At 46.4% G+C, this 18,141-nt stretch overlaps 2 protein-coding genes across 3 annotated transcripts in view; both read left to right on the top strand.

Moving 5' to 3' along the window:
- Cfap52 (cilia and flagella associated protein 52) overlaps nt 1-10,881 on the top strand; it is a 43,619-nt gene extending 32,738 nt beyond the window's left edge. The window contains exons 10-14 of the mRNA XM_052195715.1: nt 3,437-3,582; nt 4,419-4,570; nt 8,023-8,125; nt 9,171-9,282; nt 10,559-10,881. Coding sequence (XP_052051675.1) covers nt 3,437-3,582; nt 4,419-4,570; nt 8,023-8,125; nt 9,171-9,282; nt 10,559-10,734 — 689 coding nt within the window. The 3' untranslated portion in view covers nt 10,735-10,881. The remainder of the gene's footprint in view (nt 1-3,436; nt 3,583-4,418; nt 4,571-8,022; nt 8,126-9,170; nt 9,283-10,558) is intronic.
- A 2,657-nt stretch (nt 10,882-13,538) lies between these two features.
- The window catches only part of Usp43 (ubiquitin specific peptidase 43), a 63,512-nt gene continuing 58,909 nt past the window's right edge, over nt 13,539-18,141 (top strand). For both annotated transcript variants that reach the window (XM_052197048.1, XM_052197049.1), the window contains exon 1: nt 13,539-14,243. In XM_052197048.1, the coding sequence (XP_052053008.1) occupies nt 13,731-14,243 (513 nt within the window). In that variant the 5' untranslated portion in view covers nt 13,539-13,730. The remainder of the gene's footprint in view (nt 14,244-18,141) is intronic.

Consider the following 18,141-nt stretch of genomic DNA (forward strand, 5'->3'; position numbering starts at 1 on the left):
TCTATGTGCATGCTGGTAGTTTTGTTTTGTTTTGTTTTTGTTGTTGTTGTTGTTTCTGAGGGTCTCAGGTAACACGCACTGGTCTTGAGCTTGCTATGTAGCTGAGGATGGCCTTGAGCCTCCTGATCTTCCTGACTCTGCCTCCCAAGTGTTGGTAAAAGGTAAAGTTTTGTTTGTGTGTTTGTTTATTATTTTTATGTATATGGGTGTTTTGCATGCATGTATGTCTTGTGTACCACATGCTTGCCTGGTGTCTACAGAGACAAAAGAAACCATCGGATTCTCTGTAACTGGAGTTACAGGCATATATAGCTACTAGGAATTGAACCTGGGTCCTCTGCAAGAACATCCTACCATTCTTAACTGCTGAGCCATATCTCCAGTCTTTAAAAGGAAAAAAGATTAAAACAGAGTTTGTGCCAAACTAATGGTGTTTTTTTGTTTTCTTGTTTTTTGTTTATTTTTTAAGATTTCTTTATTTTACGTATATGAGTACACTGTAGCTGTCTTCAGACACACCAGAAAAGGGCATCAGATCCCATTACAGATGGTTGTGAGCCACCATGTGGTTGCTGAGAATTGAACTCAGAATCTCTGGAAGAACAGTCAATGCTCTTAACCACCGAGTCATTTCTCCAGTCCCAAACTAATGTTTTAGCATAGACAATAGATGCTATTAGCTGAGCACAGTGGTGAACACTTAGTATTCTGGCATTTGGAGGTACAGGCAGGAGGATTAGGAGTTCAAGGTCACGCTTGGTTACATAGTAAGGCTGATGCTAGCCCAGGCTACAGGATATCCCGACTCAAGAAACCAACCCCCTCCCAAATTATAGACACCACATTAGTCCTCCTCTAAATATTTCAGTATGTCTCTAAAAATATTTTCTTATGAAACAATAGTTTCTTAGTATCATCTTATGACTAACATATCAAATTTCCCCCTTAGTAAAAAATAAATGTATTGGTTTACATCAGGGGAAAGCCAAGTTGTTCTGAGTGAAGCTGTTAAGACAGATCTAGGGGCCCATCCCTCCTTTTCTTGGCTGTTTCCTCCTTGTCCACTCCCCCTTCCTCCATGTCTAGTCCCCTGAGTGGCTTACGTTGTTCCCAGAACTGACAAGTCCTTGGACAAGGGGAAAGCGGATCTTAAAGTCATCCCCGCCCCCACTCTGTTTCTCTTACACCCTTATCCATGTGTTCCAGTGACTGCGTCTCAAAGGACAGCCATAGGCCCATCGCTGGTCTCCTTCTCCATCCTGGTCCTTACCATCAGCCACACTTCTAGATCTCTACAATAGTTCCTTTCTTCCTTCTTTCTTTCCTTTTCTTCCTTCCTTCCTTTCTTTTTTGGATTTGTTTATTTATCTAATGTGCATGAGTGCTCTGTTTTCATGCACACCAGAAGAGAGAATCATATTCTATTACAAATGCTTGTGAGCCACCATATGGTTGCTGTGAATTGAACTCAGGACCTCTGGAAGAGCAGTCAGTGGTGCTCTTACCCGCAGAGCCATCTCTCCAGCCCCCTCTCCAGTAGTTTCTATTGCTCTTGTTTGCCTCTACTCTAGCCCACCTGCCTATCTTCTCCCCAGTCAATTCTCTACACATGAACCAAAAAAATCTATTTTAAAATGTTAAATGAAAGCCATTTGCTGGGCTTTTCAAGCCTTCTCCTCCCCACCCAACAAAGACAAAGCCCCAGCAATCACAAGTAAGTCCCTGTAGGCCCTTCTCTACTCCACTCTCCACTTCTTATGTCTTCTTCGCAGCCCGCTCCCTCCCCCTCCCCCACCCCCCCTGCCGTACCTGCACACTGGACATGCAAGTCTTCCTTTCGCTGTTCGGTTGTCTTGGAATGGTCTTCCTCCAAACACCTCCATGGCTGGTCTCTTCCTCCCCTTTCATTTCCTCAAGCCTTTGCTGAAATAGGATCCACCTTGGGCATCCTATTTAATCTTGCTAAGCTCAAGAGACAGCACTAAGGTCAACAGCAAGTGTCTGCTGCACAGAGCCCCAGAGGAAAGGTATTCCAGGTAGAGGGAAGAGCAAGGGCAGAGGCCGAGGTGGGAAAGCTTTTGATGTGTTTAAGGGGTAGCCAGAATGTCAGTGTGTCTGGAGCTTGTCAGTTGCCGGAGGGGCGTGGCCTCAGGAAGAGTGGTAGCAAAGAGGATGAAGAGGTAGGTGAGCACCAGGTACCAGTTAGTGTTCAGACTGAGGAGTTGGATTTGGGGGCTGGAGAGACGACCCAGTAGTTCGAAGTGCATACTAGTCTTGCAGAGTTCAGTTCCCAGCACCCATGCCAGGTAGGTCACAAACGCTTCTTAACTCATGTCCAGGGGATTGGATGCTGTCTTAGACCCTCCTTGGGCACCTACATTCACGTGTACACACACATATATACACATGCTTTAAAAAAAAATCAGTATTTTTTTTAAGGTTGGATTTTAATTCTAGGACAGTGGGGAAAACTTTGAGGAGGTCTTGATCAGAAAGGTTTTTAAAAAGTGCATCCCAACCCTCTAATAGATGACTAATTGTAAGCAGGAGTGCAGGGAAGGAGCTATGAGAGGAGTCAGATCAAGCTGCAGCTGGAATGGGGCGGCTCCAGCAGAGGTGGGGGAAGGAGATCAGAGGCTGGGTATTTTAACCGGGGAGAACGGACCTCCTCCGTTCGAGTTGTGTATTTGGAAAGCAGAGGAATCAAGGGTGACTCGGAGGTTCTTTGCTTGAGCAATTGCATGGGTGGTGACATCTTTTATTGAGGTAGCAAGATGGTGAGAATCAGGGAAGGAGTCTAGGATTTAAAGGTGGGGAAAGCTGGGGCCCCGGCTTGGGAGGCTGAGGCAAGAGAACTGAGAGTCAGCAGCCTGGGCTACACAATGAAACCTTGTTTCAAGATAACAGTGACAATAGGGAGATGAGAAGGCAGGGGTTATTTGGAACTGTGAACAGATGCATCCCGGGTGTGGTTTAACAATTACATGGGTGATGGACAAGTTTGGGAGGCAGAGACAGGCAGATCTCTGTGAGTCTGAAGCCAGCCTGGTCTACAGAGTAAGTTCCAGGACAACCAGGGCTACAAAGAGAAACTCTTGTCTCCAAAAACAACAAAATGAAAACCATACATGGATGAGGGTAGAGGTCTACAACTCGGGCAAGTAAGAAGAGGCCTCCTCCCCTGCTCAAGATCCACTGCAGGCAGGTGCGCTCCAGTCAAACCTCTCCCTCCCACTCTCTGGGTACACCCAGTTTAGGAGGTCAGAGAGAAGGGCACGAGAGTATTGACAGCAGCTAGGGCAAGCCTCTCAATCTGCTGCTACCATTTCTTCCAGTTTCACTCTGATTGGTGATTCAGGCAGGCGTCAATCTGCAGAGAAAGGTGGTGAGTATCTGGACTGGGCCAACCTGCCTTTTTGTCTTCTTCTTCCGTCAGCATGGGATGATGGAAAAATCAGAGCCTTTGCTCCAGAGTCAGGTCGGCTGATGTACACCATTAACAGCGCTCACAGGATCGGAGTGACGGCCATTGCTACCACCAGTGACTGTAAAAGGATCATCAGCGGTGGAGGAGAAGGGGAGGTACGGCTCTGAGATGATATTAAAAAAAAAAAAGCCTTTCATTTCAGAGCAACTAACTCATAGGGGGCTACCCACCTTTTCACTTTTATTTGTTTTAAAGTTTATTTTTATGTGTATGGCTGTTAGCACGCCACGTGTCAGTCTATGCCATGTGTGTGCAGTACCACAAGAGGCCATTACAGCGTGTAGGAGTCCCCTGGGGCTGGAGTTACAACAGTTGTCAGCTGCCATGTGGGTGCTGGGAATGAAACCCAGGTCCTCTGGAAGAGCAGGCAGTGCTCATAACTGCCGAGCCCTTTTGTCAGCCGCTCCATTTCATTTTTAAGTATGTACCTGCACTAGAATTCAGAGTCTCTTTCTCAATATATCAAAGACAATGGCTATTTGATCCTCTGAGGATGAATAACATCAGTTTCCAATGATTAAAACTGAATAGCTGATATGAAAGTTTAAATATGGCTCTGGGTAGCAAGAGCTTTCCTGATGGCATGAGAAATTTGAGAGCAATGCTCAGCAGAAATGAGGAGACAGGTTCTTCCTCTGGGCTTAGCAGAGGCCCTTGCAATATTGATTTCTCATGGCGGGAGCCTGATCGTTTTCTCCCAACGTAGAAGCGGGTCTGGAGATTGGTACCAGCACTATGCACACTATTCCTGGGAAGATGGTCACATCTCATACATGTTCCTGCCCGGAAGTGTTGCATTCCCACCCTGTCTGGCTGAAATGGTAACAGAGTTAAATAAGTCACACCCAGCAGAGATGGAAACATTGTATCTTTCTTGAACCCTTCCAAAGTCCTGGGTTTGTGTTGCTAGCCCGTGCTTTGGTGCCCACAGGTAAGGGTGTGGCAGATAGGCGGCCAGACTCAGAAGCTGGAGGAGGCTCTGAAAGAGCACAAGTCTTCTGTGTCCTGTATCAGGGTGAAGAAGAACAACGAGGAGTGTGTCACTGCCAGCACTGATGGGACATGCATCATTTGGGACCTTGTGTAAGTACCTAGGATGGGTAGTAGGTCAGCACAATCCCTAGAAAAACCCAAACATGCCAGCATCCTACTAAATACAAGCAAAGATCTCAAAGAGGTTGTACTGGTCTCTTTTCTCATTGTTGTGACAAAATATCTCACAAAAGCAACTTAAGGAATAAAAGGTTTATTTTGGCTCATGGTTTGAGAATATAGTCTATTATGGTGGGGAGATATGGCAGCAGGAGTCCGAGGAGGCTGTTGGTCATATTGTGCCTGCCTGCACTTAGGAGGGAGAGGAATGCCTGTGACATTTGGCTTCTCCTTAAGGGTTTTTTTGGGGGGGGGGTGGAGGTGGAGGGGAGACTTTATTTTTATTTTACGTGTATGAGTGTTTTGGCTGCATATGCGTCTATGTACCATATGCACACCTGATGCCTGCAGAGACCAGAAGAGGGCATCAGATCCCCTGCAGGTGGAGTTATATAGATGGTTGTGAGCAACCATGTGGGTGCTGGGAAGTGCGCCTTGTTCTCCTGGTCCTCTGGAAGAACAGCCAGTGCTCTTAACCACTGGGTCATGGCTCCCATCCCATACTCTCCTTCTTATCCAGTCAAGGATTACAGTTAAAGGAATAGTGCATCTAGGTAGCCTTTCAACTGTCCCTGCCTGGAAACTTTCTTACAGATGTGCCCAAATGTGTATCTCCTAGGTGAAGCTAAATCCAGGCAAGTTAACCATCAGAGCAGTAAAAGGTTCTGAGAAGACCTTGGTCTCCTTGGCTGTCCAAGGGTTATAGATTCCAATAGGGAAAATATGGTCTCCAGGAAGAACTAAATACCAGACGTTTCTGGGCAGTCAGGGAAGTAGTTTTCCAGATGTTTGTGGTGACGCATGACTTAATGTGAATCCATTCAATCTAAATGTTGCAAATTAACAAGGAAAGTTACAGGGCAAGATGTTCTTCTTGTCATCCTGCTAGGTCATGAGCCTGCCCGGGGAGGGCACATTGGGAGGGGCATCCTCCACTGGCCACATTCCCAGGGCCTGCTTACACTGTAAGGCAAAGACCCAAAGATGGCAGTGTCAAACTATTTGGCCCCAAACACGGAGCCATTCAGAGATTTTTCAGAGATGATTTCTAAGTTTTTGGCTGTTGATTTTTTTCCCCTGTTTTTTATTTTGGAACCAAAGCCTTTCCCCCAATCTTCCTCCAACCCATCACTTCCCTACAACCCCTGCAATGCACAGCCTTTGCGTAACTGTCTAAAGGGGCTGAACTAAGTGCAGAGGGGCAAAGGGGGACAGCTGGCCAAAGACTATGTCCCTTGTTTTTTGAGACGGGGTACCACTGTGCTGTCCAGGATGGTCTTGAATTCATTGGCTCAAGAGATCCTTCCACATCGGCCTCTCAAGTGGCTGTGAGTGAAGGTGTGTGTCACCATGCCCAGCTGAACTGTTCTTGCTTGGAGAGAGGAGAGCAAGGACTGCAGGCAAAAGCAGAACTTTATTTTTTTTTTTTTTTGGTTAACTTATTAAAAATCTAAATGCACAGCTGTGGATACAGTCTAGACGGTAGAGCCTAAGCACATGGCCCTGACTGGCGCACACCTAGAATCTTAGCACTTGGGAGGTAGAGGCAGGAGGGTCCCTTGGGCTTGCTGTAGCTGAACCAGTGACTCTAGGGTCAGTGAGAGATCGTGCCTCAAAAACAAACAAACAAACAAACAAACAAACAAACAAACAAACAAGGTGGAGAGCGATTGAGCAAGACAACCAATGTCAACTTCTGGCCTCTACATGCACATTCACACACACATGTACTGGAAAACACCCGTGTGAGCACACACACACACACACATGCACAGGCACGCACTCACACACACAAAGCAAAGCAAAACCAAACCAAACCAAAGCAAGCTGGTTTTCTACCTGGGCCTGACTCCAGCCTGGCACTCCTACTCACTGGGAGATTTCCCACCCCCCTCCACTTTCTTTTGTCTGAGACTATGTAGCAGGCCTGGCAGTCCTGGAACTTACTATGTAGATGACACCTCTGCCCCTCAAGTGCTCTGTATGTAGCTTTTCATTGCATAGATTTAGATGGCACCTGTGTTTCTTCATGTCTAATAAGTTCCCATGCAGAGTTATTGATTTAAGGCCCATACCCATAGACATGTGACCTTTGCACTGGGAAAGTGTGTACCAAGAAGGGGTATCTGAGGTTATTTCAGTGGCTGGCTTGTGACCACCTCAAATCTTTAACACCTCCCTTTTGGGCAGCAGGAATATTTAATTTGTGCCAAAAGTCTTTAAAAATCCTCAACTCAAATACTGTGTTTGAAAGCTTCTAATATGAGAAGAAATTGCAGAGGGTGCATTTTCAGCCAGGAGCTGTGCCCGGGCACAGCCACCAGCACACTAGATACAGGCATGATTCTTGGACAGGCATCCTAATCTCAGGTCCCCAAGTCCTCCAAAACCTTTTCCTTTTTTCTTTCTTTCTCTCTTCTTTTTATATATCATCATGATCATACTGACAAAACGTTTCAGAGTTCAGACCATTTTAGATTTCTAATTTTTAGATTAGAGATGTTTAGGTAGAAAAGTCTATGCATATTCCTGAATCCACCAAAGTCTGAAATATACTGTTTTTTATTTTATTTATTTTTTTTATGGCACCTAAGGCAGGGGTTCTCAAACTTGTGTGCACATAACCATCAGTGGAACAGCTGCTTTCAGATTCAGATCTCTGGGCCTCCATCCTAACCTTCCGACTCCAGATTGGTAGGGATGGGCCTGGTAAAATTCCTTAGAAACAAGCTTTCCCCCCACCTTTGGCATTTAGTTTCCAGGGACTTGAGTCCAATGGTGGCCTTGAGAATCAGGGTTACTGTGTGAGAGGTGGTGGGTTGGATCTGAATCAGCATCTCCTGAGTCCATCCTTCTATCGGGAACTTACTGTTCATGCTGTGTCTTAGGAAGGGGATCACCTTTGCCTATGTGTTTTACGATAGCTGACAGACGTGCTGGGGGGAGACATAAACACAGGGCAAAGTAACCAGGAGACTATTTAAAAAATTTTTTTTTTAAATTACATGTGTGCACATGTTTAGCCAAAAGAGGGCATCAGATCTTTTGGAATAGATTTATAGGCAGTTGTGAGTGGCCTGATGCCAATTCTGGGAATCAAACTTGGGTCCCCTGCAAGAGCAGTATATGACCTTAATTGAACCATCCTCCAGCTCTGCAGACATCTGTTTTGACAAAAAACAAATAAACAAAAAACAAAAACAACAACAAAAAACCCAAAAACAAACACTCCACCCCCTCAAACCCAAGTGCTACTACTGTGTGATCAGCATGAGAAGGCAGAGGAAGACCACCCTTCCAAGTTTGCCCAACAGCACACGGTGGAATAAGTATTTTTAGAGGAGGCAAAGTCGGGGTTCCAGAGCACATGAATTTACTTCCAGGCGACTTAGAAGGAATCAGATGATCCTGGCCAACACCCTGTTCCAGTGTGTTTGTTACCACCCGGAAGAATTCCAGATCATCACCAGCGGGACAGACAGGAAGGTAGGCGCAGGCGGCCCTCTACAGTCTAGCGTTTCATGTCTGCAGATTCAATCACTTGTAAATAAATACCTGGAAATTGCTTGGGGTGGGGTTTGGGGGTGAACTGCATCTTTACTAAATCTTTTTTTCAACATGTCCAGGACTTTTTTTTCCCCCTTAGGTCATTATGTCCTAAACGGTATAACAGCTATTCACATAGTATTTTCATGATGTGATACAGTTTTTTAAGCAATCCAAAGATGACTTATTAAAGTACACAGATGGAGGGTGTGCATAGGTCAGATGCAAACATGGTGCAAGCACATTGGCATTCTGGCCCCCATGGGGGATTCTCTGGCCCTGCACAGACAGTGCAGTCAGAGGCAAGAATCCCCCTCTTAGCAACTGTCTCTTCTTGCTCCCTACTTGGTTTCTCTTCCCTGGCAGGGACCAAGGTTAGGTTTTCAGGTTCTTTAGAGCTCCCCCTCTGGAATACGTTGCTGGTTTTGGCCAGAAAGGCAAGTTGGTAGTTTGGCTTGGCGGTGGATAAAGATGGGAGGGAGGCTTTGCGCAGGGTTGGTGGTAGGGGTGGAGCAAGATGAGATCTGGTCCAGTCACAGTACAGGTGTGGCGGGGTGGGGGTGGGGTAGGGAAGGGCGGGGGTGAGGAGGGAGCTAGGCGGAGGGCCAGTGACTTAGCAAAAAACTCATTCCCCCATCCTCCAGAAAGAACTTGCCCTCCTCCTCAGATCGCAGGAGTAGAAGCATCAGTGGCTCTTTCTTTATTTTATTCAATCTGCTTCGCCTTATCAAAAATCTGTGTTGCGGCCCAGGTTTATCACATATCAACATCTCTTTAAATAGCATGCAAATTTCAAAGCCAATACTAAAAATAATAAAATGGTTCCTCCACCCCCTCGCCATGGCCTATTTATAATTCCAACTGGTCCCCTCCCATGGTGTATTTTTGCTACTTTCTATATAAAGTGGAGGCATCTTTCGTTAGCATGTGTGTGGATGATTCTCCTGCACTGACTCCTGCCTAACTCCTCTCTCCTACATTCCAGATTGCTTACTGGGAAGTATTTGACGGGTCAGTAATCAGAGAGTTGGAAGGTTCCTTGTCTGGGTCCATCAATGGCATGGATATCACTCAGGAAGGAGGACACTTTGTTACAGGTTAGTCCTGGATACTATAAGTAAACCACTGTTGTCTTAGTTGGAGGACAAGGAACCTTAGGTGGGGGGCAGTCAGAAGAGTTAGCAGAGGGTCTCAAGGACGCCTGGTTACATTCAGCCTGGAATAGCCCACCACTATAGCTGGAAAGGTTCAAAAGTCCCTCTTTAATGAGGGAAGACATTTGTGCAGGGCACAGAGAAAATCCAAGTTTTACGTGGCGATGTTTGTTTTTTGGGGGCAGAAAGGAGGCTTTAAATGTCCAGAGACATCTACTTGCTTTTCTATGCATTTTTATTTTGAAGATTTATTTATTTTATGTTAAGTACACTGTAGCTGTTTTCAGACACACCAGAAGAGGGCATCTGATTTCATTACAGATGGTTGTGAGCCAACGTGTGGTTGCTGGGATTTGAACTCAGGACCTTAGGAAGAGTAGTCAGTGTTCTTAACCGCTGAGCTATCTCTCCAGCTCTCACTCTGGCCCTGCTCTTTCTTTCTTTCTTTTTTTTTTCTTTTCTTGGTTGTTTTTATTGTTTTTGACATAGGGTCTTACTCTATGTAGCTTGTATGTAGCTCACACTGGCCTTGAATTAGTGATCCTCCTGCCTCAGGCTCCTGAGTGCTAGGATAACAGACAGACCGCCTACTCTGGTTTTCACTCAGCTCCTAACCATCAGTTTGTTTTGCTTGCTTGTGGCATTTACCACAGGTCCGGCCACTGGCACAGCGTTAATACAATCTTCTGACTGTCTCTTTGGTTCTCCAGGACATTTATAAGCGCTTCAAGTAAATCAAAGTTCCATAAACACATTGATTTAAAAAAAAAAAAGATATGGTACATGCCTTTAATCCCAGCACTCAGGAGGCAGAAACAGGGGGATCTCTGTGAGTTGGAGACCAGCCTGGTCTACAAAGCAAGTTCCAGGACAGCTGGGGATATTACACGGAGATCTAATGTAATATATCACCTTATCTGTAATACATTTACCTCCACAAAAAAAAGAGAGAGAGATCAAACACATGCATTGGGACACCCATCAGTGTGCCTGCACCTGTACTCTCCTGAACAGTGGAAGGAGATAAAATGCTAGTGTGTTTAGTGATTAATCCTGGCTGGTACTTTCCTTTCCACTCTAAATTTACTAGAACATAGATTTTTTTTCTTTTAGATCAAAAAAAGCTTTACATAAATATGGATTTTTCTTCCTTCACGTTGGCACATGGGGCACTTGTTTAGCAAGTCCCAGTCAGCAATGACATGCAACTGTCTTTCAGGTGGACATGACCATCTGGTTAAAGTCTGGGACTACAACGAGGGTGAAGTGACTCACGTCGGGGTGGGGCACAGCGGCAACATCATGGCCATGCGGATAAGTCCAGGAAACCAGTATATCGTCAGTGTGAGCGCGGACGGAGCCATCTTGAGGTGGAAATACCCATTTGCCTCGTGACATGTTCTGGGTCTCCCCCCTTCCACCCTGTATCATGTACAGCCCTGCCCAGGACCAAGTATGGATAACTCCAGAACCGGTTTTGATTTCTCACACTTACTTTTGTTCTCTAGTCAAAATACTTTATCTTGAAGTTACTTGTTTCCTTTATACAATGTCTTACTATCTTAAATTGTATGTTGAAATTGAAGTATGCTAAAGTTTATCCAGTATATATATATGTATATATATATATACACATACACACACACATATACACACATATATATATGTATATATATATATGAGTTCTTTCACATTTTTAATAAATTTGAAGGTGCTGTCCTCTGACCATGATCTCTTTTCTGTGTCTCACAAAATCCAAATCCACAGGCATTCTTCCTGACCTGTTCCCAGAGAGGGATGCTATTTCCTTATAAAAATAAGATGAGATCACCTGTGTGTGGTGGTGAGGGTGGGACCAGGGCCTCACACACACATGGCTGTTCTCCTAGGCCAAACTCACCCTTTAAATGGTCAATTCATTCGTGAAGTGATATAGGCAGTCAGGTTTGAACCCAGGGCTTTGTGCAGGTGTGTCCATTAACATACTCAGTCACTGAAGACAGGAAGGAGAGAGGACTGCAGGGGGCTCTCCTTACCCATTTCAGTCCCTCCAGGCCCCTAGGCCATATGATGGTGCCACTCACATTTAGAGTGAGTCTTTACCAACTTAATTAATCCTCTCAAGAATCACCTTTACAGTCTCATCCAGAGGTATGCCTCAATCACAAGCTGATTTTTAAAATATTTGTTAATTTATTTATTAGTATGTGTCCATGCTATAGCACACATATAAAAGCCCAAAGACAATCTGGCGTAGTCAGTTGTCTCTTTGTATCTTGTGATTCACAGAGATCAAACTCGGGTCGTCAGCCTTGGTAGCCTGCTCTATCATATCCCAAAGACCCTCTGAGATAATTTTTTTTTTTTTTTTGTTAATGTACGAGTGCTCTATTATATGTACACCTGCGCTCCAGAAGGGGGCATCAGATCTCTTTATAGATGGTTGTGAGCTACCGTATGGTTTCTGGGACTTGAACTCAGGACCTCGGGAAGGGCAGTCAGTGCTCTTAACTGCTGAGCCATCTCTCCAGCCCCCCTCCCCCATCAGGTGATCGAATTGACTATAAAAATTAGCCTTTTACAGCAAGTTCATAAAACAATTCCAGCTTCAGTTTTCGACTTTGCCAAGTTAAGAACAGATTTCTGCTCGGACATTTATTGTGAGTCGTGAGATACACACCCAGGTTTCCAGCATTCAGGAAGCTAAGGTTGAAAATGAGAGTTTCAGACAAACCTGGGCTACACAAGTGTGATAGACACCCTCCCTTCTCACCAACCCCTTAGCAAAACAAAAGCAACAACCCCCCTAAACTGTTACCAAACAAAAACTCCCCGAGAGTTACTGGGGGTCCTGACATGATCTGAAGGATGAAATATGAGAGATTATCAGTCTGCATTTTTTTTTTTTTTGAGACAGGGTTTCTCTATGTAGCTCTGGCTATCCTGGAACTCACTCTGTAGACCAGGCCAGCCTAGAACTCAAAAATCTGCCTGCCTCTGCCTCCCAAGTGCTGGGATTAAAGGCGTGCACCACCATCACCAGGCCTTATCAGTCTGCATGACCACGGCATCTTCAGTACATCCAGGTCATGAAAAGAACCTTATAAATTAATCAACCAGGTGGATATCTTTCCCAAGAAGGTAAATGGGGGCTTTTTACACTTCAAGTTTCTTCTTTATCTTTAATATGCAGTTTTTTTTTTGGCACCAGGTAACTGCTGCAATCCTATATGAAGATCGAGGAGGATACTTAATAAATGATGACCACTTACTAAATAGCAAGTCACATTTTTGGGTTCTGATGTAATTCTGACTCCAGAAAGCTGCTGATCTCTTTTTTGAGCTACAAACCGAAGAGAAATTCATTTTGCAAGACCTTGCCTGATTAATTATAAACCTGACAGTTAAGGCATAAAAGGAGCAGAGGCCTCCAGGGTTACCCAGGGGATCAAAGGAGGGGCAAGGCCAAACTAATTCTGATTGGGTAAGGATACTGCCGGGATTTTGCTAGGAGGAGGGAAGTAGCAACCGAGTAGGGGGCGCGCCTGAGAACTGGAAAACTTCCTGCAAGCAAATTGGGGGTTCTAAAGGGCCTGAACTCTGCAGTGCACCCAGGCGGGGTCGAATTTCGGTTCCTTTCCTTTCGAAACCTCAACCTCTCCGAGCTCCCTTCACCCATGAAATCCAGGACGATCAAGTCTCCCAAGTTTTGAGGGAAATGATTGTAACCTATTGTGTTATTAAAAATCAAAACAAAACAGCAAGAAAAAGAAAACAAACACCCAACCCCCTAGCACTCCCACTCCCAGTTCGGGTCGTGGGGTGACCTGTGTAGGCAAAGGCTGCAAGGAGGTGGCGCCACCTGACCGCACACACCTGAGCCGGGCTCTCCACCTGCACAGCTGCCAGCGTGCCCCTCTTAGGATACCTGGGCAAGAACAAGGGCACCGCTCGCCGGTCGTTTTTCTTAGTTTTTACCTGGCTTCCACGACCAGAAACTTAGCCAGAACCAGGACTTTGCTTCCCTGCGCGCTTCTGAAGGTTCCATCCTCCGGTATCGCCTCAGTTCAGGGATGGGCGGGGAAGACAAGCCGAGGTGAAAGGCCTGCTCTAAGGCCGGAAGGAAGGGCGGGGAAGTCCACTAGGCGGGCTCCCGGGGAGTGCATTCCCAGCTCGAGCCGCGCGGGCGAGAGCCCGGCGGGGCGCTGCCCTAGGGCCGGATTCCCGCGCGGGGCGGGGCGGGATAGCCCCGCCCCTGGCTCCGCCTTCGCCCGGTGTCTGCACACCTGGCTCTCAGGTAGCCCGCGCCCGGCGCCTCCGGGAGGCGGTGAGGACCGTGGAGCTGCCGGTCCACCTCGGGTCCCGGGAGTTGCGCTCCCTGACCACCGTGCATGGCCAGCATGGATCCGGGCGCGGGGGACGCACTGGGAGAGGGGCAGCCCGCGCCCCGGCCCCGCCGTCGCCGTTCCCTGCGCCGCCTGCTTAACCGCTTCCTGCTGGCTCTGGGCAACCGTTCCCGCTCGGGGGACTCGCCACCCCGGCCCCCGGCCCAGCCCAGCCCCTACGATGGCGATGGAGAAGGGGGCTTTGCCTGCGCCCCGGGCCCGGCACCAGCTGCTGCCGGGAGCCCAGGGCCAGATCGTCCTCCGGGATCCCAACCCCAGATATCCTCGGGTGATGGGGCGCGTCCGCCCGGTGCTCAGGGCTTGAAGAACCATGGCAACACCTGTTTCATGAACGCGGTGGTGCAGTGTCTCAGCAACACCGACCTGCTGGCCGAGTTCCTAGCGCTGGGGCGCTACCGGGCGGCGCCCGGCCGCGCCGAGGTCACCGAGCAGCTGGCGGCGCTGGTGCGCGCGCTCTGGACGCGCGAATACACGCCCCAACTTTCCGCAGAGTTCAAGGTAGGCAGCGCCAGCCGCCCGCAGCCTCCTCCAACCCTTCTGGTTTCGGTTCTTGAAAGGCGTGTGAACCAAATCGAGTTCTTGCGGGTGTGTGTGTGGGGTGTCTTCAGTAGACACTGCTTAGCCAGCCCAGCCTTAGGTTACTGCCTTTGTTTTGAGGTGACGTGTTACATTATCACTTGCAAATGCTTTCTTTAGAAATTAGTTTCTCCCAGGTATTTTGAGCTGGGTTGGAGAGAGCTAGCAGCCTTAAGTGTGTGGAGCACTTTTGTGGTTAAAACCAGTTGTTGAAGGAGTGCAGGTTTGTCGGCCAGGGTGAGTTAGAGCTTCGGATCTGGAAGGGTGCAGAGTGGGAAGTCGGTCCCTGAAGGCCTTGAAGCTTGGGGGAAGGAAGAGATAGATATAAGCGTGGCAAGCAGAATGCCACGAAGGACCAGATCTAGCAATAATCCAGGGAGAGTGAGCATTAAGTAGAAAGGGCACAGGCCTGAAGGTGATGCATATTGAAGGCTGGTGAAGCTCTTCAGATCATGTATGACCTTGACGCAGTGGCTTTGGATTATTTAAGGCCAGCGGGTGCTGAGAACCCGTGGGTCAGATACTCTCAAAAGTCAGGAGAGGGAGTGGGTAAGAGTGCTATAGTAGAGATGGCACCCTTTAATTCATATTTAGTGTTGACAGTATGTGAGCAGGAGACTGCATTTGTTAGCTGCAAGATTATAGTCCCCTTGCTGGGGATATTATGGGGTCATGAGATAGTGTTAAAGTACAAATGTGGGGTCCCAGTTGGATGAAAGTGTTCCAGATAATTGATGCACAGGGCTTGCATTCTGCTGCAAAACTGAAGCTCTGTGCAGAGAACTGAAGCCCCTCATGGACTAGTGATTGAGTCGAGGGTGAATACAACTGTTGGTGTTCATCCCACAAACATACATTACCCGAAAGGATGCTAACCACTGCCTTCCTCTCCGACCTCTGTTCCTGAAGGAGCACAGTAGTCACACTGATATCCTTGTTATCACTTTTGGGTCACATTTGCTGTTCAGATATGATAGTCAGTGTAGTAGGTGGCCAAGAGCAAGGTCTTGTGGGCAGTGACTCTGTGCTTGACGAAACACTTATCATGTAAGCCTTGAGGATATGAGTTCTGTCTCCAGAACCCAGATAAAAAGAAAAACAAGCCAGGTGTCCCACTGCAGGCCTCTATCTTCACGGTGGACCTGGAATCCCAGTGTGGGCGTGTATACAGTACATCACCCCTGGGGTGATGGAGGCAGGTGGATCCCTTGGGCTTGCTGTATGAACGATCTAGCTGATTTGTGAGCTTTCAGATTCAGTGACAGATTCTGTCTGAAGAAAGGAGCATACTTGGTTGGTGTATATATGGAAAGAGCAAGGTCTCTCGGGCGATATGGTCTTTATGCAGATTGATCTTTTCTCATCTGTAAAATCAAAGTATATGACAGTTACTTCATTATGGAGTAGTTGCATTGAGTGGGTTATATAGAGAGCACAGAGAACATGGTTATTCTAGAATTACACTTCTTCCTGCAGAGACCTAAAGGAGGAAGGATCTTTCAGTAAGCTTTCTTTTACCAGATATATTCCCACCCAGTTACTGCAGCAGCGAGAGTGGTAGCTTAGAAGAAACTGAAATTCCTAGTCACTACCCGTGACTCACCAGGATTTCCTCTCTTTTGCTATCTGAATCCCCAGGGTCTGGGAGCTCCCAGTGCCTTGGGGAACTGAAAGATAATCAAGTTGTTAATGAGGGAGACATAATCTGGGGGTTTTCCTGGGACTTTTAAGTGACCAAACTTGGAGGGTGGAATGGATTTTAGAATCCTGGATTTTAAATATTAGGGATGTCAATCTAGGTGGACAATGCTTTCTTTTATGTGTATTGAAACCTTTACCCTGTCAATGAGAGTTTATTGACTATGGAGACATTCTGTTGGGATCACGAACTGTGTGATGAATGATGGGTAAAAGCCAGATCTTGGGACTGAGTGATAACTCTGAATCCACATCCAGGGACTGCTCCCCAGGGGTTCACTGTCTAGAGAAATGGACAGTGGCCATGCAGGCTCTCAGAACTGGCGTCAAAATGGAAAGGGACCACACAAGGAGCTGGGACAAGAGGACTTGTTTGGGGGAGCAGTGTGGTCTTCCCTGTTGAGGTCCCTATATCCTGAATTGGGTTGTGAAAGATGAAGTGTCAACTAAGAACTTGGGAGATGGGATATAGTGGCTCCAGGCCTAGGAAGGGAAAATGACAGCCAAGGGGAGGGGGTGGAGCAGAGGCTGGAACTCAGGCCAAGAATCCCTTTGCCAAATTCATTGATGAAAGCTCATAGAGCTGGGGAAGAGAGTGGAGGATTAGATTTGAACTTGTTAAGGTGATTGCTTCAGGCCCAGGAAGGGTCCATCAGGGTGGGGCTTGGCCCCACCCCCACAAATGGGTTGGTTTTACAATGGGTTTACAATGTTCTTCCTTCTAGAGCCCAGACTCATCAGTTTCCCACACATAGTAGGTCCAATTTTCATTTAAGTAGAAAATGGATTAAATGCATTTATATTTTTGGTGGGGAAGGGTTCAAGACAAGGTTTCCCTGTGTAGCCCTGGATGTCCTTGGAGCTCTGTAGACTAGCTTGGCCTTGAACTCGCAGAGATCCACCTGCCTCTGCCTCCCAAGTGCAAAGACCTGTGCCACCACCAAATACTCAGCTGATTAAATACATTTACAAGTCCTCTAACCCACAATTTTTGCTTTTCTAATGGTGTAGTTAAATATATTTTGGAGCTGGAGAGATGGCTCAGTGGTTAAGAGCACTGGCTGCTCTTTCAGAGGTCCTGAGTTCAATTCCCAGCAACCACATGGTGGCTCACAACCATCTGTAATAGAATCTGTAATAGAATTCCCTCTTCTGGTGTGCATGAAAACAGAGCACTCATGTACATTAAATAAATACATAAGTAAATAAATAAATCTTAAAAAGTATGTTTATTGAAAAAAATTTAAAAGTACAAGAAAAATCTATAACTCCTCAGAAATAAGCCATTGTAAACTTATTGGTTGTAAACAATTAGAAATTCTAGCTCTGTGTTCTGTTTGTTTGTTTTTGAGCTAGGGCTATGTAACCTAGCTAGCCTGGAACTTGCTATGTAGACCAGATTGGCCCTGAACTCATATCTGCCTGCCTGTGCACCCAAGGGTTAGGGTTAGCAGTGCACACTCCTTTACATCCTGCTATATTATTTTTTCTTTTTAATCATGTATTATTGCAAGGCCTCTTGGCATTCAAATAATGTGCAGAAATTGACTTTTAATGCTTGATTCTTTCATCAAATGGACCAGTTCTTTGTGGAGAGAATGATGCATTATGGAGTTATCCAGTTAGTACACTGTAAGGAAGTTTCCTGTAGTTTTTCGCACTTATTTTCTTTAGAAATTATATTTCTTTCCTTCTATGTAAATGGGTTCTTTGCCTGCATATATGTCTGTGCACCACATGGCACCCAAGAGGGCTGTGGTTTCCTGAGAATAGAGGTAGAGATGGTTGTGAGCCACCACGTGGGCGCTGGGAATCAAACCTGCACCCTTAGAAAGAGTCAGTGCCCTTAACCATGGGAGCCCTGTCCAGCCCCAATTTCCCTGTATTTAAATTATTGTTCTTAGAGATGATGATTTCTAAATATTCAATTCTATGAGTGGAGCCACATTTTCAAAATAAAAGGAATGAATGTTTTAATAACTTTCTAGTTTTACTTTTAAAGCAAGTCTTTTTGGGGTAGAAGATATAAAGTGAAGTGCATCCATTTCAAGGGTTGGATTTAGTGAGGTTTATCGGGTGCATGTACCTGGACAAACATCTCCCCATCTTAAATGCTTACCCT

Source organism: Apodemus sylvaticus, chromosome 10 (genome assembly GCF_947179515.1).
Source record: "Apodemus sylvaticus chromosome 10, mApoSyl1.1, whole genome shotgun sequence".
NCBI classification, from domain to species: Eukaryota; Metazoa; Chordata; class Mammalia; order Rodentia; family Muridae; genus Apodemus; species Apodemus sylvaticus.